This window comes from Lutra lutra, chromosome 18 (assembly GCF_902655055.1).
Source record: "Lutra lutra chromosome 18, mLutLut1.2, whole genome shotgun sequence".
Lineage (NCBI taxonomy): Eukaryota > Metazoa > Chordata > Mammalia > Carnivora > Mustelidae > Lutra > Lutra lutra.
This window is the reverse complement of record NC_062295.1, coordinates 23519366-23544031: the sequence shown is the minus strand read 5'-3', so window position 1 is coordinate 23544031 and position 24666 is coordinate 23519366. Positions and strand designations below refer to the sequence as shown.

Sequence of the window (24666 nt, the reverse complement as noted above, 5' to 3'; positions counted from 1 at the left end):
TATTTGCAAATGAATAAACATATTGATGTATCTGGCAGCCAAGGTTCTTAATATGGGACTATGGAATTTGAGATGGGAAAAGGAGAGAAAGAATCTTATGACTGATTGAAATTGGAGGTATAATTTTATTTATTTATTTTTAAAGATTTTATTTATTTGACAGACAGAGATCACAAGTAGGCAGAGAGGTGGGCAGAGAGGAGGAAGCAGGCTCCCTGCCGAGCGGAGAGCCGGATGCGGGGCTCGATTCCAGGACCCTGGGATCATGACCTGAGCTGAAGGCAGAGGCTTAACCCACTGAGCCACCCAGGCGCCCCTGGAGGTATAATTTTAAACATAGATTTAAAAATAGATATTTTCTAGCTTTAACCTCTGAAAGGGCCTAGAAGCAGTCACATCTCAGGAGAATGAGCACCACTAGTCTAGATACTGATTTCAACGTGACAGGCCCCAGTTGAAGGAACCAGGATTCCTTGGGAGAAATGACCAATTCCCAGGCTGGAGCAGAGAAAGTGTAAGATGAGCCTGGAATAATTTGTGCCAGGAAGCAAGTGAAGAAATGTGGGGACTTATCAGGACAAAAGAACCAGGCTGATGCAATTTCCACTGGTCAAAATCAGAAACAAAAAGAATAATGAGACGGAGAGGGCCACGAGGGAGCCTTCTAATGTGCTAGAAATGTTCTATTCATCTAGGTGGTGATTATACAGATGGGTTTATATGAAACATTCACCAAGCCACACACTTAAGATCTGTGCACTTTACTTCATGTAAATTATACCCCAACCTAGTATTTTAAGAAGGATGACAGTAATGGATAAAACAAATTGAACTAAAAAACAATCTGAGACCATACTGACACTAAAAACTGTAAATAAGAATTTAGGAATGGGGCACGCCTGGGTGGCTCAGTGGGTTAAGGCCTCTGCCTTCGGCTCGGGTCATGATCTCAGGGTCCTGGGATTGAGCCCCGCGTCGGGCTCTCTGCTTGGCAGGGAGCCTGCTTCCCTTCCTCTCTCTCTGCCTGCTTGTGATCTGTCAAATAAGTAAAATTTAAAAAAAAAGAAGAATAATTTAGGAATGAAGGGCCTTCCGCTTATTCTCAAATGGCTCCGCAATAACAACATGTGTTTTTATTTTTTTAAAAGATTTTATTTATTTATTCGACAGACAGAGATCACAAGTAGGCAGAGGAGACAGGCAGAGAGGGTGGGGAGCAGGCTCCCTGCTGAGCAGAGAGCCTGATTCGGGGCTCGATCCCAGAACCCTGGAATCATGACCTGAGCCGAAGGCAGAGGCTTTAACCCACTGAGCCACCCAGGCGCCCCAACAATATGTGTATTTAGAAAGATCTTAAAACAAATGTGGTGAAACACGTGGTAAATGTGAAACATGGTAAAACAAACGTGAAAAATTTTAAACCTAGGTGAAGAGCACACATGAGTTCATTGTACTATTCTTTTATTGTTCAGTAGGTTTGAAATTTTTTCAAAATTGAGTTTAAAAATAGAAAGACCTAAAAATAAATAAATAAATAAATAAATCTCTCTAAAATGTGCCCAGGCAGGCAGCATTTTACACCGATTCCATCGACATCTATAGGGCTGAAGTCCAGGCATAAGTACTTTTTAAAGCTCCCCAAGTGGTTCTACTATGAAGCTGATTGAGAGCCACTGCCCTAGGTATGGCTTCTACCCAGTGTTGTAACTCTAACCTCTGGGACCAGCAATGGATACTCTTCACTTTTCTTTCCTGGAGCACTTTGGAACATTGAAGACAACCATCTTCCCCTTTAAACCTCTCTCTTTAGTGTGCAACAAATACCTTTAATTCCTTTAGGTGCTCTGCTGGTCTCTGAATTATGGTGAAATAGCCCAAAAATTCAGTTCCCAGGGCACATGTACTCCAAGAGACATGTGTAAGAATGTCCACAGTAGCAAGATTCATAATATCCCCCAAATGGAATCATCCCAAAAGTTCACCAACAGATAATGGCTAAGCCGTTAACAAAGTCATATAATGGAATACTCTACAGTATGATGTCAACTACAGCTACACCAAATATTGATGAATCTCACCAACAATATTAAGTCATAGAAGTCAAACATAAAAAGAATACATAGGATTCCATTTATATAGTATTCAAATGCAGGCAAAACTAAACTCCACTGTTAGAAGTCAGAATGCTAGGTATCTGTGGGAAGAAAGGAAGGAGTAGTGATTGGGAGGGTCTAAAGGAGGCTTTGGAGTATCTCAATGTTCAATTTCTTGACTGAATGATGGTTTTCAGATGTTGGCTTTGTGTTAACTTAAAAGCTATGTATTCCTTTTGGATATTTTCCTACATTTATGATATGCTTCACAATTTGAAATATGTTTAATCGTTTCTCGGCCTTTTGGCTAAGATCAGGTGTAAAATGTGTTTAAAATATTACCGGGAGGGCCCAAGATAAAGGATATAAAAATTCATGATAATCCTACAGAGTTTCACATCCAGGGCAGAAATTCACCTGCTGCCGCCATCCCTTTCATTCCTCTCTCAACTCTGGAACCAAAGCCTCTGAGTTCAATGCCAGCTCAGAATCTCACTAGCTGTATGACCTTGGGTGCCGGCTTCCTCAACTATAAAATGAAAAGAGTGAAAACACTCTTACTGAGTGGCTGTGAGGGGTGAAGGAGTTAAGTAACAGAAAGTGCTTAAGAACACAGCTTGGAATATAGGAAGCACTCCATAAATACAGGAGCAGCTGCTCCTCGTCTTATCTGGCCACAGGGGCTCTCTGTTGATGTGCAAGGGAGAAGCTGGGGTCTTTCCAAGAAGGGAAACTTCCAGAAGAAGGAAAAAAGAAGAAAAACCCTCTTGCAGCTCGTAAGTAAGGGAAAATGCAGACTTTTGCCATCAGTCAGATGTCGGTCCGGCTCTTGCCAAGGGCCAGGGGAAGTAGGGGAACAACAATTAGACAGGAGCATTTCACCACTAAAAAAGATTTTTATTACAAAACAAACTCTAATAAAATCAGGCCTGGTCTTCAACCCCACCTCTGGGTCGAGGCCCCTAGGATGTAGCAGGCTGGGGGAAATAGGGGATGGTGGGCACTGAAAGAACAGAGCAGGCTGGCCTCCCCTCAACAGTTTTAAGCTGCTGCCCCCTTTTAGAAAGGTCTAGAAGAGCTCTTCCAAAGCCTTTTGAGAGAGGCATCATCCTTCCAGCCAGGAAGGACCACTGCTGGCCTCAGACGCTAGCAATGCCGCACTGCAGGATCCAGGAGGTCTTGCTGACTCTCAGCAGAGGCCACCCAGGGTCACTCAGCCTGGGCGATGGCATAGGAGAGCAGCCACAGAAGCAGGGGGCCCAGAATGAGGACAGCAAACCAGACAGTAAAGCTGGCCAGGATGAAGTTCTGGGCCCGGGCCCCCCAGTGCACTGCCTCCTCCAACCGGCCTGCCTTATGCCGCTCTTCCGCCTGCGGGGGCAGGTTTTTGGTTAGGTTCTTCCCCTGCTTCTTCCCCAAAGTGCCCACTGCCCCACACCAATCCTCCATCCTTGTAATGGCTCAAAACCTGACACCCAAACCCCCTGAAATAAAATGTCTTTTTCCTTTCCAATGTCTATTTCTCATGCCTCATCTACAAAATAAGGTTTCTACTCAGCTCTGTGTACTTTTCCAAGTAGCCATTGTTAGCTCACAAGATCACATATGGGAAAGTACTTTTCAAACCTTTTATCCCTAATACTTTTCTACTCATCCAACATTCATTCAGAATTTGGAATCCTTGGCAAGAAACCGAGAGATATCTTGAGTCTTTCCCTCCCGTCCAGCCAAACACCACCCCCTTCTCATTAGCCCAATGGGCCTCATCGTTTTATTAAGAATTCTTTTTATGATTTTGATCTGATGAAGCCAGAAAGTCTCAAGATCATAAGAATACAGTTTCTGATTATTAAAATAAAACCAGGATTGAGAAAATTCCCATGTGACATTTAAGTTAGTCTGTGTGGCCTTTCAAAAGGTGCATGTGGGGGCGCCTGGATGACTCAGTTGTTAAGCGCCTGCCTTTGGCTCAGGTCATGATCCCAGAGTCCTGGGATCCAGCCCCACCTCGGGCTCCCTGCTCAGTGGGAAGCCTGCTTCTCCCTCTCCCACTCCCCCTGCTTGTATTCCCTCTCTTGCTGTCTCTGTCAAATAAATAAATAAAATCTTAAAAAAAAAAAAAAAGGTAAACATGCAGTTTCGGTCAGGTGTTTGGAAATGGTGGAGCCCTCTCAAAAACCCCACAGCTTCTCCCCAACTGCTACAGACTGCTCTAATCACTGCTCAGCTGCCTCCAGTCCTGCCCCTTCCAACCCAATCTCCATGCAGGCCTTAGAACACAAACCTGACCATGTCACTCTCCTCTGCAAAAACTCTTTAAAGTACTCCCCAGTACTTTCTTTTTAAAAATATTTTATTTATTTATTTGACAGAGATCGTAAGTAGGCAGAGAGGCAGGCAGAGAGAGAGGAGGAAACAGGCTCCCCGCTGAGCAGAGAGCCCAATTCAGGGCTTGATCCCAGGACCCTGAGATCATGACCTGAGCGGAAGGCAGAGGCTTAACCCACTGAGCCACCCAGGTGCACCGCCCCCTGTCCGCCCAGTACTTTCAAGATAAAGTTTAAATTTGAAGCACAGCATTGGGAGACCCTTGGGAATCTGGGCCCTTGGGCTTCATCTGTCACCATTCCTCACTGGTCCAGTCATGGGGAACGAAGAGCCCAGGCCTTTGTACACACTGCTCCCTTTACCTGGAATGCCCTTTCAACCTTTAGTCACTCATCCTTCAAGGTTACTTTCCTGTCACCTACTCTACATACACAGGTATGTAATCACACATATATATCCTCCCTTGCTTTCAGAATACCTTGTGTTTCCTCCATCACAATACTGATGAGCCACACTGCATTAATTACCCATGTTCACAGCGCTCTCTTTCATTAGACTGTGGGCACTCTGAGGGCCAGAAGCATGTCTTATTTCTGACACCAGGCCCAGAGCCAAGCTGTGACAAGTACTTAGCAGCTGTGTGATCAGTGTACATAGATCAAATACACTAATCTATCACCTAACTACAGCCACCCCTCTGCTCCCACGGGAATCGCGCTCCTCACCTTGATGGCAAACACCAGGGCCACGACTCCCAGGCAAGAGCAGCCACAGATAATGCTAGCAGCCGCCAAGCAGCGGAGGCGGAGCCGGCAGCAGCGGACGGGGGGTGCAGGATGAGCAGCTTCCGTGTTGCTCACCAAGGTGTCCACTGCCTTCTCCTCGTCCTCCATCACCTGTGGGCGACAGTCAAGGTACTTGTAAGCCCAACAACTGAGCCATTGGCCTGGGTCGGTCAGACTCCGCCCCTCTCTCTGATGTGTCCTTGTGACCTAGCCCAACTCTCAGGAATGCTGCCTTACTGGGGAATTCCTCTCATGACTCACAGACCAAGAGAGGAAACGTTCGGCCGGAATCCTTTATTCTCAGCCTAAGATTCTGAGTGTTTAAAGGCAAGCCGGCACAAACGTAGCATTATCTGTATTACTTAACTGTTTTGACAAGTAGGGAAAAACGCAATGACAGGTGCACACTGACAAGCAGGAGAAACACAGAATCTCAAAAGCTGGCAGGAATCAGACTCCACGAATGAGTGATTTTAAACTGTATTTCAAAGGGTCTTAACATTCTCTGAAGTCCCTCAAAAGCTGCTCGTGAATATTAAGGAGGGCTCATGAAATGGCACCCTGAGCCCTGCTACCCCACTTCAAGCACAGCAGCTGTCTCATGTGAAAACAGAGTGGATGAGAACACAGAGATGGGAGAATGCAGAGGGAAAGGACCCATTTAAGCTCTCTTCTTAGCTGAGGAAGCTGAACATCAGTAAAACCATACCTCCCCAAATTGGGCCTCCTTTGCTATGCTGACTCCCTGCTACCTCTTTTCTCCATTTTAACCCAGGCCACCCAATATATTCAGAGTAACAACATGACCTCATAACCCACACAGAAACCTGCATAATGATGCCCTGCTTAATCATCTCTCATCTCCCTAACTTCTCAACTCCTCTGAGCTGTGGCATCAAACCGCCTTTCCACCCTCATCTCCAACCATCCCCCTACATGCTATACAAAATGGAGCCATTTGCAGTTCTCTGAACACAAGCAACAAGGGTTGGAGTGACAGGAAGCAAGATAAGCAGAGCGCGAAGACTCTCTGCCACAAAGCTGCAGGACAGGGGATATGAGGCAAGAACTGGTGATGTGGTGAACATAGACACAGTCATTAGGGGGAGAATGCAAGGAGAGGGTTTAGGGAGTTGAGACCAAAGAAAATATAAAAAACAAACAGGGGCTCTTACCTGGCTATGGGCCTCGAGGGACTGCGAGTTTCGGCTCCTGACTCTGGTTTGATTTGGCTTGGGTGGAGATGGAGCTGACTCAGGTCTCCAAGCCAAGCCCGGGGGTGGGGTTGGGTGGCCAGCCACCACCCAAAAGGCCCCAGGAGCTCAGAAAGGGGTGTGGCTGACTCAAACTAGTTTGGCTAGGTGGAGGAAAGCAAAGAGGGGGGAATGGAGCCACTGAAGGTAGGATGCCTGCCTTCTGGAAAAGGAGTGAAAGCACCTGAACAAGAGGGGTGAAAGCAGGGAAAAGTATGAGGCATCAGAGAGCTCTGAGTGAAAGTCCAGGAACTAAGGGAATAGGAGGAGAGAAAAAGTATGAGTTGGAGTGACTTAAAACTGAAAATTTAGGGAAAGGCACCCTACCAGATCAGATTTGCCAATCTTTCCTCCTCTTGCAGGATTTCTGCCTCAAAGACACATAATTCTGGGTTAGATATCAGGTACTAGGGTTTTGGCAAGAACGAGAGGAAGAAAACGATGCCCAAGTTCCCACCCAACCCTCCACCAGACCAGAAAATCAGAAGCCTCCTTACGCGGATGCTCATACAGAAACTAAGTTTATTATTTTTTCTTCTTAAAAAAAAAAGAAAAAAAAAAACTCATGGTAGAGAGAAGCCCCTCTCCCTTCCCCTAAGGGCGGGGGGCTGTGAAAGATAGCTGGGGAATCAAGTACAAGGGGGTGGGGACAGAGACTATCTTGCCACCCTTAACACTGCCCAGCCATGTGGGGTGGAAGGGAAGGGGGTATGTGAAGAGCCCCATTTCCATGACAACCAGTTGCCTACCCCCTACTTTGGTGGAAAGAAGGGAGAGGGCCCCTATGACTCCCAGGAGGCTTTCCCCCTCAAGACTTCAAGTAGTGGTTAACAGAGTCAGGCCTGGTTGTGGAGGGAGAGGGGCCATGGCGGAAAGCCTAGGTGGAGGGGCAGCCCACTCACGTCTTGGCCTTGCGGCCTCTGTGACTAATGGTAGGGCCAGCCAGATGGGGAGGGGCACTGCTACGCAGAATGCGCTGGTCCCCTTGGTTGGTGGCCCCACCAAGTCGGCGGGGGCCAGGCCGGCGTCGTGGGGTCCCATCCCCTTCCTCCTCCTCACCTGAGGCTTCAGCCTCAGACTCCTCTACTGAACCCTCAGGTCCCAGGGGGCTTGGAGGCTGTAGGCGGCCCCGCTTTGCCAGCCCAGGACCCCCTCCAACTGGGGCCCCTGCCCGTTTGCGAGGCACCTTCTCAGTCTCTAGTGGGGGGACTAGAGACCCTGGACGCAGGCGGGTGGAGCGCAGTTTTGGAGCTAGCGAGACCACAGGAGGTGTCAATTCTAACCCGCCTGGCCCACTATCTGCTAAATCCAGGTCATCCTGAATTACAGCCACCACCATGGACCCTTCGCTCTTTCGTCCCCGCATTCCCTCCGCTTCAAGCCGCAAGCGGGCCAGGCGGGTGAGGGGGCGGCTTCCGTCCTCGTCAGAGGAACTGCCCTCACTCTCCCCCTGGCCCTGGGGTTGCCGCCGCCTCCCCAATCCACAGCTCTCAAGGACAGAAGAGCTGTCACGGTCCAAGACAGGGAGCTGGCTGGGCCGAGGTGATGGTGGATTCTTGGGAGGTCGGCCCCGCTTCCGCTTGGGTGGGGATGTTGAAATGGTGAGATTGGTGACAGTGTTGGCGACAGTAGCAGTGGGACAGGCTAGGAGTGGTGGGAGTGGTGGCAGGGGAGGTGGTAGCGGGAGTGGCTGTGTCCGGCTCTCTAAGTTGCCATCCCCTGGAGAGGAAATGGTCCCAGGAATGGGCAAATCTCGTGCCTTAGGGGGCCGCCCACGCCTTCTTTTCTCCACAGGTGATAGGATGATGGGCTCTGGTCTGTGAATTGGCTGGGCTCCAAGAGGCTGGGGCCCAGGACTAAGCTGGGGTCCCAGGACAGGCTCCGCCACAATAAGGGTCTCAGCCCCAGGGACTGGGTCAGCCCCGTTGGTTTTTCCCTTAGAGGTGGATGAAGGTACCTCATCCACCCCTCGCCCAACATCTGCTGGAGACCTGTTCTTCTTGGGGGGCCTCCCCCTCCGACGTTTCACAGCTGGAGGGGTGATGGCAAGCAGTGCCCCGTCTCCATTCTCTGGGCTGCCCCCACCAGTCACCCCCAGCTCAATGCGACGGCGAGCTATGAAGGGCTGCTGGGTTGGGGTGGGCAGTGTGGATGGGGGAGCAGCTTCACAGGGCCCACTGGCGGGAGGTGAAGATTCTGGCCCCGACATGCTGCGGGCAGATGGGCTTCCCGGGCTGGCACCAGTCTCAGACACCCCAGGCACTAGGGTGCTGGCAGTTCCCCGCTGCTGTCGCCGTCGCCTCACCAATTCCTTCTCCTCAACCACGGTCACCAGCCGTCCCGGCAGCTTGCGGAGCACTTTGGGGCCTGGAGGCTGCCCTGGCCGACCAGCCCCCTGACCCCTAATTTCTACATCGGCACTGGTGCGACGCCGAGGGGGCCGGGCAGGTGAAGGACTCTCAGGTGAGGAGGTGGCAGAGGATGAGGTTGATGGGGCTGCGACCTCTGGTGAAACAAGTTCCTGTGGCTTCTCTGGGCTGGAGGTTGGGGTCTGGGCCTCCATCAGCTCTTCTGAGCTCTTGTCAGCCTCCACTGGCTCCGGAAGTAGCTCATCAGATGCTCCTGAAGGTGGGAGATCCAGCCCATTGCTCTCACTCAGACACGAGGGCACCTCCTCACCGTCAGGCAGCACTGTGAGGACGGTCCCCTCAGCAGGCTCTGGCACTTCCTGCTCTTGACCGTTGGGGACGCTGTCAGCCTCCAGGGTTGGGCTAGGTGCAGAAGAGGCGAGAGAAAGGTTCTTCTCTGATATAGGCAGGATCTCAACAGCAACTGGCAACAGATCCTTAGGGGGCACAAGAGTAAGCGGGGACGTCTCGGAACTGGCCAAATCAGCCAGCTCCGGGGACTCGGTAGATGCCAATGCTTGTGCACACAGCTCTGTCTCAGGCCCCAAGCCCAAGGAGAGGTTGGTGACTGGGGGGGAAACGGGCACAGAAGGTAGACCAAGCAGGAGAGGGGAGGAAGGAGTTGAGAGAGAAGTTTGGGTGGGAGGTGGCGTATGAGCTGGTGGAGGGGTACAGGCAGGAGGAGGGGTACAGGCAGAAGAACAAGAGGGAGGAATCTGTGAAGGAGGCAGTGGGGGAGAAGGCAAGATATGAACAGGAAGCATGGTTATTGGATTTGGGGCTGAAATGGGGATCGGGGCAGGAATTGGAACAGGGATTGGGGCAGGAATTACAGCAGGAGCTGAAGCTGGAGTGGGTCGAGGCCTAGGTGCTGGCCTGGGAACTCTCTCCCTGGCAGGGCTGCAGCGTGGGGTTGTGGAAGTGCTGCGGGTATGATGGGTGGATGTGACAGGAGTGTGGTTTGCCCCTTGAGTCTCAGCCCGGGCTCCACGAAGACGCTCACTGACGCGAGTCCCTGGCCTTTCAGGGGCCTTGGCCTTCTTACTGCGCCGGTGACTGCCTCCACCAGTCCCACAGGAAACCTCATCCCCAGCCCCTGGCCCCTCCTCCTCCTCTTGGGGTAGGCGGAACACCTCCTCCTTGGCTTGGTCCAGATCCTTGCGGGCAGCTTCCACTTGTTCCTACCAACAAGAGAGCCCAAATGGTAGGCAGTCAGAGGGAGGCAAGCAGGGTCGGGAGTGGGTAGAAAGCAGACACTTCTCACTTCCATCCCCACCTCCTCGATATACTCACTTCTGCTTGCTTGAGCTCCTCTCGGCTCACCTCCTCCAGTGAAGCTTCCAGGAATTTCATGGCGTAGCGCTCAATGGGGGTCAGCTGTGGGAAGGAACAGTGGTAATCAACAACATAGGGACTTGATAACCGGGGCCCAATATCCTTATTTTCACCAGAGAAGACAGGAGGAGGATCATAAGGCCCAGAGGAAGAAGCTGTGAAGGGTGAGGTTGAGAACTAGTGGGTCCAACACTGACCTGTTCTACAAGGGCAGCGATTTCTTGCTCAGCTCGGGACATCTCTTCATCCTCAGCCCCAGGCCGGCTGGCCTCCTCTCCCTCACCAGCAGGAAACCCATCATTCTCATTGAATTCTGCAAGCTCAGCCACCTGCTCGGCCTTGGCCTGGGTGGCTGCACGGATATCCTCTTCATCCTCTGCTCGACACAGTGCCTGCAAAGGTGTGGGAAGAAAAACCAGGAGAATTAAAGAATTCTACACCCTGTGGTTTGATTCAGACAAAAATCTGAGGCCACATTTATACCAAACCAGGTATATAACTGAACTCAACTCTCTTCTGAGCCCTCGAAGTTATCAAAGCAATGCAGTATTCCACATAGGATAAACTAGATCTCACTTGGAAGCCCACTAGTGAGAAAGCATCTGTTTTAAAAACCTCTAGCTCCGCTTCCTTTTCCATTCAAGTCCGCCTTCTGTCTCCTTAAGAGAGCAGTCCCAGAAAGCTGTAATTACAAAAAATCCCTAACTCCCTTTTGCACTGATACCTCTTGACAACAGACTAACCACCTCTGGTTTTTTCCCCTGTGATGAATAGCCAGAAAGCACACACTGAAGTCACTGAGGGACACAACCTAGAGTGTGTGCAGGGAAAAGCACCTTCATACTGTACCTTATAGTTCCCAACATCTACCTCTGAAAAAATACAAATGCCCAGCCTTTGCCCCTGCCAAATCACAACTTAGTAGATTCTCAGATGGGCTCCCAGGAATCAATCCTTTAAAAAGCTCTTTAGGGTCACCTGGCTGGCTCAGTCAGTAGAGCACACGACTCTTAATCTCAAGGTCGTGTGTTTATCAAGCCCCACGTTGGCCATGCAGCCTACTTAAAACAAATTAAAATAAAAAGCCAAAATGTTCCCCAAATGATTCTATTATGTATTAATCAGTATCTGGAAAACAAGAGGTCACACCACACACAAAGCACTTCTTACTTCCACTATTCCATTTCATCCTCAGTTACTTCCTTCCCATTAGCAGTTTAGAAAGGTGAAAAGCAAGATTCCAGGCTCAGAAGATGAAGCAGACTTGGCTTAACAAACACAGCTAGTAAGAGGTACTATTAGAATTCAAACAAGTAACTGAGGATTCCAAATCCTTTCTTCTATGAAATCTTATGAGCCAATAAGCAATCTACTCACAACTCCTAAAGGCCAACAGTCATTTGAGAAGCAGCAGAAATGTTCTTTCACCCCAGACAGCCCACACCTTAACTATTAGCTCTACTCTAGAGAGTGCCTGCTCTTTTCTCACCTGCTCCAGAATATGGGTCTGCTTGCTGGCTACAGTCTCTTCCTCCTCTTCAGAGGCAGAGGGTACAGATGAGCCAGATGGCTCTTCCAGGGGCATATCAAACAGCTCTCGGATGGTCTGCTTTGGAGAGAAGAGAGGGAAGTGTCAGAGCCAATAGAATGCTGGACCCAAGTCTACTATGAAATAAAAGCTCTTAGAAATAATCAGGAATGCCACTAGTTGAAGAGGAAGATCTGTGGAGACCAAAGCATCTTATTTACTTATTTTTGTTAAAGATTTACTGTTTAACTGTTCTAATACATCCAGCATTTATCTCAGAGAAAAAGAAAAAGAGAGCGCAGGAACTTGAGGGGAGGGGCACAAGGAGAGACTCTTTCAAGCAGACTCCCTGCTGACTGCGGAGCCCAGCGCACAACTCAATCCCATGAGATCACAGCCTGAGCTGAAACCAAGAGTGGACGCTTAACAGCCTGAGCCACCCAGGTGCCCCAGAATCGACTTTAATGAGCAGGAGCAACCCCTACGGGCACAGCAGTTGTCTCCTGCATAGACGGGAAGATCTTAGTACCTGTTTAAAATAGGCTGTGGTGAAGTTGCCTCCCTCAATGGCCATGTCTCCCAACATTCTCTTCTGATTTGCCTTTTTTAGGATGTTCTCCTCCACTGTCCGTTCACTGATAAGTCTAGGGAGTGATGAAGGCGATGTGTAAACAGCCAAACAGATTAATAAAACCCTACCAGTAAAGAGGATGCAAAATGAGGGGAGTAGGCAATACCTGTAGATGTGGACATCTCGGGTCTGGCCAATTCGGTGACAGCGATCCTGGGCCTGAGCATCCATGGTGGGATTCCAGTCACTGTCATAAAAAACAACAGTATCTGCTCCTGTCAGGTTCACACCCACACCCCCACTCCGAGTTGAAAGGATGAAGCAGAATATGCGTTTGTCTGCATTGAATCGTTCCATCAAAGCCTAGAGAGAAAGAAAAAAGACTGTATCAGGAGACACGGCCACCCACACAGACCCAAGGCTTAGTGGGGCCCCTTCTGGACTGTGAGGTCTAGAAAATGGAGACAGTAGCTGAGGTGAGCCTCAAAGGTCTGCAGATGTCCGGGTTACCTGTCTCTGTTCAACTCTAGTAGACCCATCCAGACGCAAGTAGAGGTGGCCATGGTAGGTGAGAAACTGTTCTAATACATCCAACATCCGGGTCATCTGGGTGAATATGAGCACCCGGTGGCCCTCCGCCTTGAGCTGTCGCAACAGCACTGCCAATGTTTGCAACTTTCCTGACGAAAAATGAAGGGTATGGGGAGCTTGTTATAAGCTGGAATAGGGAGAACACTTAGCACTGAAAGACTCTAGTTGAAAAATAATAAAAGTTTTTTTTAGCTGAGGGTTTCAATTAGCCTAAGAGATCAAAAATATTTAACTTTAGGGGTGCCTGGGTGGCTCACTGGGTTAAAGCCTCTGCCTTCGGCTCAGGTCATGATCTCAGGTCCTGGGATCAAGCCCCGCATCAAGCTCTCTATTCAGCAGGGAGCCTGCTTCCACCTCTCTCTCTGCCTGCCTCTGTCTACTTGTGATCTCTGTCAAATAAGTAAAAATATCTTAAAAAGAAAAATTAACTTTAGGAGCGCCTGGGTGGCTCAGTGTCTGACTCTTGGTTTCGGCTCAGGTTATGATCTCAGGGTTGTGAGACTGAGCCCCGTGTTGGGCTCTACGCTCAGTGCAGATTCTCTCTTCCTCTCCCTTCCCATCCCATCCCCATACACATGCTCTCTAAAATAAGTTAATTAATTTTTTTAAAGATTTTATTTATTTATTTGTCAGGGAAAGGGAGCACAAGCAGGCAAAGTGGCAGGCAGAGGCAGAGAGAGAAGCAGGCTCCCCACTGAGCAAGAAGCCCGATGTGGGACTTGATCCCAGGACCCTGGGATCATGACCTGCGCCGAAGGCAGCGGCTTAACCGACTGAGCCACCAGAGAATCCCTAATTAAATATTTTTTAAAAATATATTCAACTTTATTTTCTTCTTTTATGGGATCCCCCTCTTCAGTCTGCTCCTGTCTAGGATCTACCTTCTATGTCTAACTGGGGGGGGAATAACATATAGACCCTCAGGGGAAAAAAGGAAACCCTCAATGGTATATGAACAGGAAGGAAATCTTTAAGGAGCTACTCTGAGTTATGCCAGCTGAAACACACAACAGATTCACAGGACAGACATCAACAACATCCACTGGATGTTATGACTTACATACAAGGACTGAAGATCCCTAAGATCATAACCATGGAGAGAGGATCCTATGAGGTTATCTAATTCAATCTCCCATCAAACACAGAAATACCTTCTATAATGTTTCTGATGAATCAGTTTAAATGCTTTTAACAAAGACTTCAATTTGTCTACTTACTCTCAATGGCTTCAAATGTTACAAAATTGTTTTTTTTAACTAAAATATTTCTTAAACATACATTAATAAAAATTTTGCTGTCTTACATTCTAAGGCCATTTACAAAATCTCCAAACATGTTACTGAAGAAACATCTCTGCTGGGTTGTTGCAGAAACAATTCGCTACTGTCCAATAGATACTCTTGCATAATAGAACCTGATTTACACTGTAGACACCCTGGCAGAGATCCCTTGATCCAGGGATGATAAACCCCAATCCAACCCCAAAAGATAAATCATGACTGGTCTAAAAAAGCCATAGTTGGGGCGCTTGGGTGGCTCAGTCGGTTAAGCCTCTGCCTTTGGCTCAGGTCATGATCCCAGGGTCCTGGGATCGAGCCCCACATCTAGCTCCTTGTTCAGCGGGGAGCCTGCTCCCCCCTCCCCGCTTGCCTCTCTGCCTACTTGTGATTTCTGTCAAATAAATAAATAAAATCTTTAAAAAACAAAAACAAAAATAAAAATAAAAAAGCCATAGTTCCTCTTTGCCATTTCCCTTTGTCAGAGATTATTCTAGGGATGGGCATATGGCCCAAATTAAAGCAGTGAGCTATGAAGCATCGTCAATGAGGAGAACTTTCTTCCCACCCCCCAAAAAGAGAAACTTGCTGAGAATATTTTATCTCAAGCCCTGTTTCCTGCTCAGAGCACTGCTGCGCTCCCTGGAGTTGTGGCAGCCATGGTAGAACCATCAAGAAATAAACATGAGAATAAGAAGATAAAAGCTAAGGATGGGAGAAAGACCAGAAGGTCCTGGGTCCACGAAAACATCAGTAAACTGAATCAGTCATATACCACTATTCTCAGAATTTCTCATTAAGGAAACAATAAATGCTCTTGTGGTTCAAGCCACTATTCAGTTTTCCAATACTTGCAGCCAAATGTGTTCTAACCAAAAAGATTCTAACCAAAGACAGGAAGATCCTTGTGTTTTCCTAAAACACACTTACTATTTACTGTGCAGTCTTGTACCACCTTGCACCTTTCCCCATGAACCTGAAAACTCTCTGCTGTGCTAATTTGCCACCATATCCTAAGTGTAAAATACAACAGATACTCACAAAATAATTACCAAATGCATGAGTTAACACACATTTTCAACTTTCATCGAAGTCAAATCCATGAATGCCAAGAATCCATCATAAGGTCTACATTTCTCCATCCTGCCTATAAACATAGCCTGAAAAACTGGCTGATATTTAATGAAATTCACAAAAATCAAGCTACAGCATCCCTTTGATATTGTCTTTGCCTACTCACAGAGGGTGGGGGAAAAGGTCTAGGGATCCTTACTGACCAATGAACTTACCACAGTCATACTGGATGAGCCTCAAGTCAGGGAACTGGGTGCGCATGTTACACACAATACGGTGCAAAGGACGAGCCCGTGGCCAGAGCTCACAGGCCAATTGCTCTTGGAAGGCTGCCTGACGTGGGGCCAGCCAAGGAGGTGGGTGGCAGGCATGCAGGGAAGGGGGAGGTGCCTCCACAGGAGGCATGACAAAGATGAACCTGTAAAGGAAGAAGGCAAGCAGTATAAAAGATGGAACTCTAAAAAGGCCCCAAAAGTGCACCTTCACCAGCCCTAACCACTATATCCACTCAGAGGCCCCAAGACCCGGTTCCCATTAGCACTTAGCCCTGCCAACCTCTCAATGATTTCTGACAGCTGGTCTAGTCGTTGCTGGGGAAACAGTACAGCCTGGCGGGCAGCCTCGGTATAAGTCCAAAAGGTGGGGTGGCTGGGGCCAGGAGAACGAGGGCCGATGGGGCTGGCAACAGGTTGGGGCAGGGTACAGAAATCCAGGACTTCAGTCCCATACACAGGTGCCAGGGCCCCATGAGCCTCACTAAGTTGGAAAATCCGTTCCAGGCGTTCAGACCGCTGCCGCTTCCGCTTTTCCTCCAGAGAGTCCTGGGGATGAGAGGAAAACACACACACACACACACACACACACACACACACACAAAGTGATCAGTGTCCTCATAGAAAACCTGACCATTCATCCCAGAATTAAACATAACCTATGGAAACCACAGGATTCAAAACTACATTATGCTTTTAATGTTTTTTTCCAAGCTGTCAGTTATGAGTTACTCTTTTCATAATGTTATATGAAATAACTTCTCTGCAAAAAACCCCCGATCTTCCTTTATATGCTACCAAACAGAATGCCTGAATATTCAAAACTAAGATCTGTATATTTAATAAGCTTATAAAATGGATGATTTCTGGAAATTTTCTTAAATAACACTTAAACTCCACACCGTTCAAGTTAATTTGGCTTTTAGAAGTAGATCCGAAACAATTATTGAAAGCCTTCCTCCAATCACTGACCAGGACAGAGTGGCTAATCAAATCCATGGGAGGTTTCTGCCAAGGGTCTTACTAGAATGGGGTAGAATTGGGAAAAGCTAATCAGACATCTGGGTTTCATCACCCTAAGAGAGAAAAGGGGAGGGCCCTGGCAGACAGGAAATTTGTAGGACTTTGACCCAGTCCTTTCCCATCACTAGCACTTCAAGTTTCACAGGCTAAAAAACTACCTCTTTTTTTGCAGCACTCACCACATTGGTAGTTTTACATCTGTATGAGTCTTTGACTAACGTCTTCTATCCACAAAACTGCAACCATAACACAAACTGTATCTTACCTTGCTCACTATAATTACCCACTATCTAGCTCAGTTATCTGGCACCAAGCAGGCTCTCAATAAACAGCTGCTATGAGAATGAACAAATGAAGATGAACCCTAGGAGATGATCCTGAAAAAAAGCAATGTCCCAAATCTCCCTTCCTGTCTGCTCCCTTAAACTTGAGGCTCTTGGGGATCAAAGTGAAAAAGGAAAGCATCCTAGCAGAGCAGGTCACTCTCAAAAGTAGCAGCAAAGGAGAAAATATCTGCATATCATGTATCTGAAAAGGTATTCGTATCCAGAATGTATCTTTCAAATCAGTAAAATAACCCAATTAAAAAGGGTAGGCGTGCCTGGCTGGCTCAGTTGGTAGAGCACAGTTTTGAAGAGATTTTATTTATTTATTTATTTCTGAGAGAGAGAGAGAGAGAGAGCGCGCGTGCGCGCGAGCACTCGTGCGTGTGCGCGAGCACTCGTGCGTGTGCGCGCAAACACAGGCAGAGGCAGAGAGAGAAGCAGGCTCCCTGGGGAGCAAGAAGCCCGATGCAGGACTTGATCCCAGGACCCTGGGATCATGACCTGAGCAGAAGGCAGTGGCTTAACTGACTGAGCCACCCAGGTGTCCCTAGAGCATGGTTTTGATCTGATCTCAGAGTTGCAAATTCAAGCCCCACACTGGGCATAGGATTTACTTAGAAAAAATAATAATAAAAATAAATTTAAAAAAATTAAAAACACAAAGGATCTGAGTACCTAACATTTCTTCAAAGAAGATACACAAATGGCAAACCACCAAAAAGATGCTCAACATGACTGGCCATTAGGAAAACAAATCAAAACCACAAGATACCACTTCCCACCCACTAGCACAGCTATAAACATAAAGACATAACAGCAAGTGTTGGCAAAGATGTGGAGAACCTGGAATCCTTCTGTGCTGCCTGTGGGAATGTAAAGTGGTATCAATGGTTATCGCCACTTTGGAAAACAGTTTGGTAACTCCTCAGTTAAACATAGTTACTATCCGACTCAGTAATTCTGCTCCTAGGCATACATCCAATATAACTGAAAACATATGAAGACAAAAAAACTTACAAGTGACCTTCAGGGCAGCATTATTTATAAGAGCCAAAAAGTAGAAATATTCCAAATGTGTCCATCTACTGCTGAATAGATATATAAAATGTACTGCCACACAATGGAATGTTATTCAACAATAAAAAAAGCAAAATGCCAACATATGCTACAACGTGGATGAAACTCAAAGACATTACGCTAAATGAACAAAGCCAGTCACAAAAGACCATATGCCATGACTCCATGGCAAAATCTAAAGAAACAGAAAAATTAGTGCTTGTCTAAAGTTAGAAGAGATGGAAGAGTTGGAAGATGATGGCTAAGGGTGTGGGGTTTCTTTTCAGGACCATGAAAATGTTTTCAAGTCGACAGCAGTGATGGTTGCAACCTATGTGAATATACTAAAAGCCACTCTTTACATGGGTAAACTGTGAAGTATGTGATCTTTATGATAAACTGCTTAAACAAAAAAAGTGTTTTAAAAAAAAAGTGTTGAGAAGCTTCTACAGGGGGTCATTAAGCGTCTGCCTTCAGCTCAGGTGATGATCCCAGGGTCCTGGTAGGACCTGCTTGGTGGGAGGCCTGCTTCTTCGTCTCCCACTCCCCTTGCTTGTGTTCCCTCTCTTGCTGTGTCTCTGTCAAATAAACAAATAAAATCTTACAAAAAAAAAAAGCTTCCACATACTTGCAGAGCAACCAAAATTTAGCACAGACCATGCAGCCGCCACTCTTGGGCTAGGATCTAGCTCTCTTCTCCTTGCAGCAAGCCAGACCAACCTGGCAGCATTAGAAAAAGACTGAAAGGCGGAGTCAACGGCACTGATGGAGTGGGGGTCTGGGGCTGAGGAAAAAAATAAGAGGCAGCTCTGAATAAGCAGCAGCTCCCTTTATTTTAAAGGGACAGAAAGACACAGAGGACCTGGAACAATTCACTAGATCTTTCTTTCTATTAGTTCTTGAATTATTTACTCTAATTTGAGCTGTAAGTTTAACTTAACCAAAAACATATATGGAACCATACACGTAACAAAGAAAAATGGTTACCACAAAATTCATGGAAGGACAAGAAACATAGCTCCTTCTACACCGTGGAGGTAAAACAAAAACAAAAACAAAAACAAACCAACAGGGGAGCCTGGGTGGCTCAGTGGGTTGGACCCTCTGCCTTTGGCTCAGGTCATGATCTCGGCTTGGGATCGAGCCCCACGTCGGGCTCTCTGCTCAGCGGGGGGCCTGCTTCCCTCTCTCTCTCTGCCTGCCTCTCTGTCTACCTGTGATCTCTGTCTGTCAAATAAATAAATAAAATCTTTAAAAAAAAAAAAAAACCAACAAACCTACAAGAGAAAGCCATCAGTCAGAGGCTTGTGATCTTTAGGGAACTGTATTCCATGGTGCCACCCCCTTCCCACAGAAGCTCAAATACTTGACAACTGCGATGGTTTTAGCAACTGAAAAAAGTTTTCCTATCTCTGAGGAATGCCTTTTGCGTGGAAGAGGAGAAAGCAATGGAGTCAACACATCTGAGTTCTCACAAGTTGTGCCACATTTATAACATCACTTAGTGAGCTAGTTTTTCCATCTGTAAAATGAGGCCATCAGATGCTAACACTGACTCAAGAATAAGCAAGTACCAAACAGACCAACAGTAACAAGGCAGCCTTGAATGTATCAGTAATTCTTCATAGTTTTAAAAAGCACATTAGGTCCTCAATTTCTCCTCTGAGAAAAGCGGAATACAGATTATCATTCCCATTACACAGAAAAAAGGAAAGGGCCAGGAAAGAGAAGGGACTTGGCCAACTGCACACTCTATCAGGTCCACAAAACTAGGCTGTGTAATCTACCAGGATAAAATATAACATCATTGTTCCATTCACTCTACCAGAACTCCAAAGAAACCCCAAGTTCCTGTTCCCTCTCTCTGAGGGAGTAAAACTTACCAGATAGAAAGGGGAACGAGGTGGTGGTGGGGGCTGGCGTCGAGGCCGGGGACCACTGAACGAGGTAGCAGTGGAGGGAGGGCTGGGGGGACCAGGGCGCAATGTCAGTGTCTCAGGCTCATCCTTGGAAACAGGCAGCCGGGATACCATGGTGACGGGCAAGGGAGCAGCGCCAGATGCCGAAACCACAAGGGAGGATGTCTGGGAAGCTGGGGCCTGTGTTGAGATTGGGGCCAGCGCCAGAGTCTGGGCTGCAGCTGGACCCAAGGTGGACACCGGAACTGGGGCAGGGCTCAAGGTCAATGTTTGCACTGAAGCTGGGGTCAGGAGTGAAGCAGATGACGATACTGGAGCCAAAGTCAGCGTGTGAGCTGGGGCTGGGCCCATCGGAGAAGCTGGAGTCAAAGGGGGTGCTGGAGCCAGAGACAGCGTCTGCGATGGACCCAGTGGTGGTCCTGGCGCCAAAGACAATGTCTGGGCTGGAGCTGGTACTAGGGATGACGCTGGAGTCAATGACAATGTCTGAGCTGAAAAAGGCCCCTGAGGGTTCCCCGTTCCCAAAGAGAGGGTTTGAGATGGAGACGAGCCACCAAGAGTGGATGGTAAAACTGGGGCTAAGGCCAGTGTCTGTGTAGAAGCTGGACTTGGAAGAGGTGATGGAACCGGGGCTGGTACCATGGTCTGAGTTGATGATGGAGCCAACACAGGAGCTGGGGCTGGCACCATTGAAGAAGCTGAAGCTAAAGAGGTTCCTGGAGTAGATGACGAAGCCAGAACTGGAACCGGAGTCTGCGATGGAGCCAGGAGGGGAGCAGGACCTGGCGATGGAGCCAGGACTGGAAGAGGAGCCAGAGAAGGAGCTGGAGAAGGAGCCAGGATTGCTGTCTGTGGAGCCACCATGGGAGCCAGAGAGGTGGCTAGAGCCTGAGATGCAGAAGGTGCTGGAGCCAGAAGGGAAGCCTGAGCTGGAGCTGGATTTGGTGCTGCCGGAAAAGGATTGGCCAGAGCAGAAGCTGGTACCAGGACAGGTGAACATGCTGGGGCCACAGCTGAGTTCAAGCCTGGAACATGTGAAGAGGCTGGAGCCAACAACAGAGGGTGGCCAGGTGCCTGAGATGAAGACAGGGATGGAGTTGTGGCCAAACCTAGAGTCAAGGCTGACGCTGATGGGGAAGCCCCAGCTGGTGCCAAAGAGGGAGGTCCAGGAGCCGCTGAGACAACAGGTGCCAGTGCTGGAGTCACATTGGTCAACAGAGCTGGGCCGGAAGCCGAAACAGGCAGGGGGGCTGAGATAGGGATGGTGAGTGGAGCTGACACTGGGGCAGGAGGCGTGGTGGAGACAGAGATGGGAAGTGAAGATGACACTGGAACAGAGACTGTAGAGGACACGGGACTAGCAAGGGGGGAGGAGTTGGGAATTGGCATTGGAGAAGAGGCTGGCCCAGGGAGTGAGGACTGCACAGGGAGAGGAGAAGAGATGGTCAAGGGAGCAGCTCCGGGTGCTGAAGCTGTGGAGACAGAGGATGAGTTAGCCCTAGAATTCTTTTCTTGCTCTATTACCCTGTCCCACCCTTTCCCTTACCCCCCACACTTCATCCCTTTCCCAGAAAACCTTCACTCCCACCCCATGACATGAAAGATTCAAGGACTTTGACAATTTAACATTTCCTTTCCCTCCCAAGATTCTAAGAAGTATATTCTAAAATAAGGCAAGACCTCAGCAGCCTAGTTCTGGGGCCCACTACAAAGCAAGTCAGTATGCTGATAAATAAGAAACCTATGCGACTAAGAAATCCTCTGGGCCACCCTATGTCTATTCCTGGAAAAAACATCTGCTCTTAGCCACCTGGACTCACCACTGACTTCGGGCGAAGGACTGTGGACCAGCTTGAGAAGGGGCCTCACCAGAGCGGACGTGGGAATGGGGGCCCGGGCAGTACCCAGAGTAGGCGTGGGTAGCCGGCCAGGGGCTAATGTGGGGCGTGGAGTCAACACAGCTGGAAGCCCAGAACTCGGAGGCCGGGGTGCTGGGGCCAATGGAGGAACAGGAGTCAGTCCATCCCGAGGGGCCTGTCGCACTACAATCTTCACCACGCCTGTATTATTCACCATGGCTGGTGGCACTGCAAGAGGAAGCTACATTGAGGGAAGGTAGAAAAGAAACAAGAGACCCAAAGGATGGAAATAGTCCAGGGGCACGAGAGGGTAGCAGACAGATACTGGAGATACTGGCAAGGGAAAACAACACTGAGGGAAGGCTGGACAGACAGTAACCCAGGGCATGCCTGAAGGGACCAAGGCCAGCAAGGGCTAAGTAAGTAGGAAGGCCAGGAGCCTCACCCTGGTTAGCAGCAAGCGGAAGGCTGAGGCCAGTGGGGGCAAGGGTGGTGCTGGGGGTCGAAGAAGGCAGCACAGAGACAGGGGTGGGGCCAGGGGTCGGGGCCACGGCCTGGATGAGAGCCACATGGGCAGGCTGGCTGATGAGGTGGTGCTGCCCCCCTGCTGACACCAGGTGCACCACATTCCCTGGGTTAAGGGAAGAGAGAGAGAAAGAGAAGCAGCTATCAGCCGGAGGAGGACAGAGGCAAGGGCAAGAGGAAATGGAAAGAACAGAGAGGGGATAACTTCTCTAGAATGATGTCAACCCTATCTTTTTCAAAAGACCCTCTCAAACGTTCCCTTTGGCCCCACCCACCAAAAGCTAGGGAAAGAAACATTAAGACTGACGTCTGAAAAGAGCAACAAAAACAAAGAGACAAAGAAGAGGAGAAAAAAGGCAGGACAGGGGGTGGGTTTTACCTACTTTGCAGCGGGCGGGGCTGCCCCACAGCAAGCTGGCGCACCTGCGCACCAGTCAGAGTCAGCTTGTTGCCCTGGATCTGGAAGGTGAGAGGTTTGCTCCCCCCTGCGCTAGCCACTGGACGTTGTGCCAGTGAGGCCAATTGCCCGATGCTGACCACTTCACCTGCTGGGAACAAAGAAAGGGACGAATATACCCAGGGATGACTCGAACACCACTTTGCCCCACGAAGCACAGGTCTCCACTTCCTCCAACCCTCCCCCTCAATTTACCAAATTCCAGTAAACTCAGCCTTTGAGCCTTCAATGTGCTGCTACTTTCAATCCCACTTGTTTGCCTAACAATCTCCTTTATATCTTCTAATGGGCTGCCATCATACTGAGCTAATCACCACCCCCAACTCCATGCTGCCCTTTAACCCCAAATAAACTTTCCACTGCTCGGTTTACCATTATTCACTCCTCTCTGGGTCATCTCCCACACTAGCCCGAGAACTCCTTGACAGCTCTTGATTATGAATTTCCAGCATACAGCAAGATACTTCACATACATTAGCTACCTAGAATTTTACACTTTTATACTCCTGAGCTTTTCTCCAGCCCTGTAGCATGTAAACCTTCTTCTCATCTCAAAGCCTTCACTCACAGACCACTGAGAACTTACAAGGCAGGCGAGCCTGCATATCAGGAGACAAGATGAGGCGCTGCGGTGCAGGAGTAGAAGCTGGTGCTGCCGTGGTGGAAGCAGGAGCCGTGGTGGTAGAGGCGGTGGTGGCAGCAGCGGAAGGGAAAGTGTAGCCTGGTGGCACAGTCAGGGGCTTCAACAGGCTGGAGGAGCCTGGAGGCGGGACAGGGCTTAGGCGAACAGGAGCAGGTGGGGCCGGTTTCAGGGACAGGGTTGGCGTAGGAGGCCGTGAGGTCCCACTAAGGACCCCCAGGGGGGATGGCAACACTGCAGACACAAAGCAAACATCTGTCAGATATACTGACTGGAGCCTTAGCCTGCTCCCAGCAATCTCCACACACACTCCCAAGCCAGAAACCACCACAACTCTGTCTCCAACTTAGCTCCCTCAACACTAATTTCATTACTCCTTCCCAGACCTGAACAATCTGCCTGAGGTAAACCCCCAGCAGGTTGGCCCCCCTGTAACTCACCCTGGGGCAGAGGCCCACTGTTTGGCTGCAGTGGGGGCAATAGAACAGGGCCAGGAGGCCTGGATGCCGGAATAAGCGGGGGCCCAACAGGTGAGGCCGACACCATCAGCGGTGCTGGCAGCACTGGGGGTGCTGGGCCAGGGGTGGGCTGGGTGGAGAGCTCAGGGCCTGGAGGGGGTCGGACAGGGACAGGGCCCATGGGGGTCCGTGGGCTGTTCACCACCACCACCGTACGGCCTTCCTGCTTGGGCACTGGCTGCAGCATCCTATAAAGACAAAATCAAAAGGGTGGGTAGGGAGGGAAGGAGAATAGGAACAGGAAAAGAAAGGAATAAGGAAGATGAAGCAAAAACATAAGACAAACATTACAAAAGCAAAGGAGATAAAGACAAAGAACACAAAGGAAAAGAGGGAAAGAAATCCAAGATAACCAAAAAAGCACCAAGCAGAAAAAGGGGGCAACAGATCGGTGACAAACACAAGGGCACCTCCCAGGACTCTCTTCTCTCCCCAACTTCCTCCAGTACTTTCATCCGTCCCATACAAACATTTAGCCTAGCCTCCAACTCTCTCCTTTCCACCCCAATTTCTGCCCCCAGCCAGTGTAGCCACTTTTTCTAGGAACCCATTCCTTTATCCCTCAGCCCTGGTACCTGTTGACCTTCATCTTGACTGGTTTGGGCCGGGGTGGGGGATCAGGAGCAGTGGCCACCTCTAGCAGTAGCCGGCGGGAGAGGCGGTGCCGGGGTAGAAATGTGTCAGCTTCATATCTAGAGACACGACCCTCCAGGCCAATAAGATCGAACCGACCCATGTCTATCCGCTGGTAGAAGAAACACAAAAGCATGATGTCAGATGGACCAATAAGGCAATGATTTCCTGGATATGACACCAATAGCACAGGCA

General features: G+C 48.9%; 2 protein-coding genes across 5 annotated transcripts in view; both read right to left on the bottom strand.

The window, feature by feature from the left end:
- Positions 1-1353: 1353 nt before the first annotated feature.
- Positions 1354-6916, bottom strand: TMEM265 (transmembrane protein 265). Its single transcript, XM_047712907.1, has 3 exons — positions 6382-6916; positions 5147-5317; positions 1354-3464 (listed from the first exon to the last, which is right to left on the bottom strand). Exons 2-3 carry the CDS (start codon positions 5312-5314, stop codon positions 3303-3305), a joined length of 330 nt encoding a protein of 109 aa, XP_047568863.1. The 5' UTR covers positions 5315-5317; positions 6382-6916; the 3' UTR covers positions 1354-3302.
- A 47-nt stretch (positions 6917-6963) lies between these two features.
- SRCAP (Snf2 related CREBBP activator protein) overlaps positions 6964-24666 on the bottom strand; it is a 32667-nt gene continuing 14964 nt past the window's right edge. For 2 of the 4 annotated variants that reach the window (XM_047712903.1, XM_047712904.1), the window contains exons 19-34: positions 24414-24583; positions 23761-24026; positions 23267-23554; positions 22607-22771; positions 22144-22329; positions 21660-21926; positions 19804-21311; positions 15799-16064; positions 15459-15661; positions 12812-12981; positions 12468-12664; positions 12260-12374; positions 11692-11811; positions 10400-10594; positions 10161-10244; positions 6964-10048 (exon numbers count right to left, since the gene is read on the bottom strand). In XM_047712903.1, the coding sequence (XP_047568859.1) occupies positions 7358-10048; positions 10161-10244; positions 10400-10594; positions 11692-11811; positions 12260-12374; positions 12468-12664; positions 12812-12981; positions 15459-15661; positions 15799-16064; positions 19804-21311; positions 21660-21926; positions 22144-22329; positions 22607-22771; positions 23267-23554; positions 23761-24026; positions 24414-24583 (6891 nt within the window). In that variant the 3' untranslated portion in view covers positions 6964-7357. The remainder of the gene's footprint in view (positions 10049-10160; positions 10245-10399; positions 10595-11691; positions 11812-12259; positions 12375-12467; positions 12665-12811; positions 12982-15458; positions 15662-15798; positions 16065-19803; positions 21312-21659; positions 21927-22143; positions 22330-22606; positions 22772-23266; positions 23555-23760; positions 24027-24413; positions 24584-24666) is intronic. The other 2 variants (XM_047712905.1, XM_047712906.1) reach the window with 2 other exon arrangements.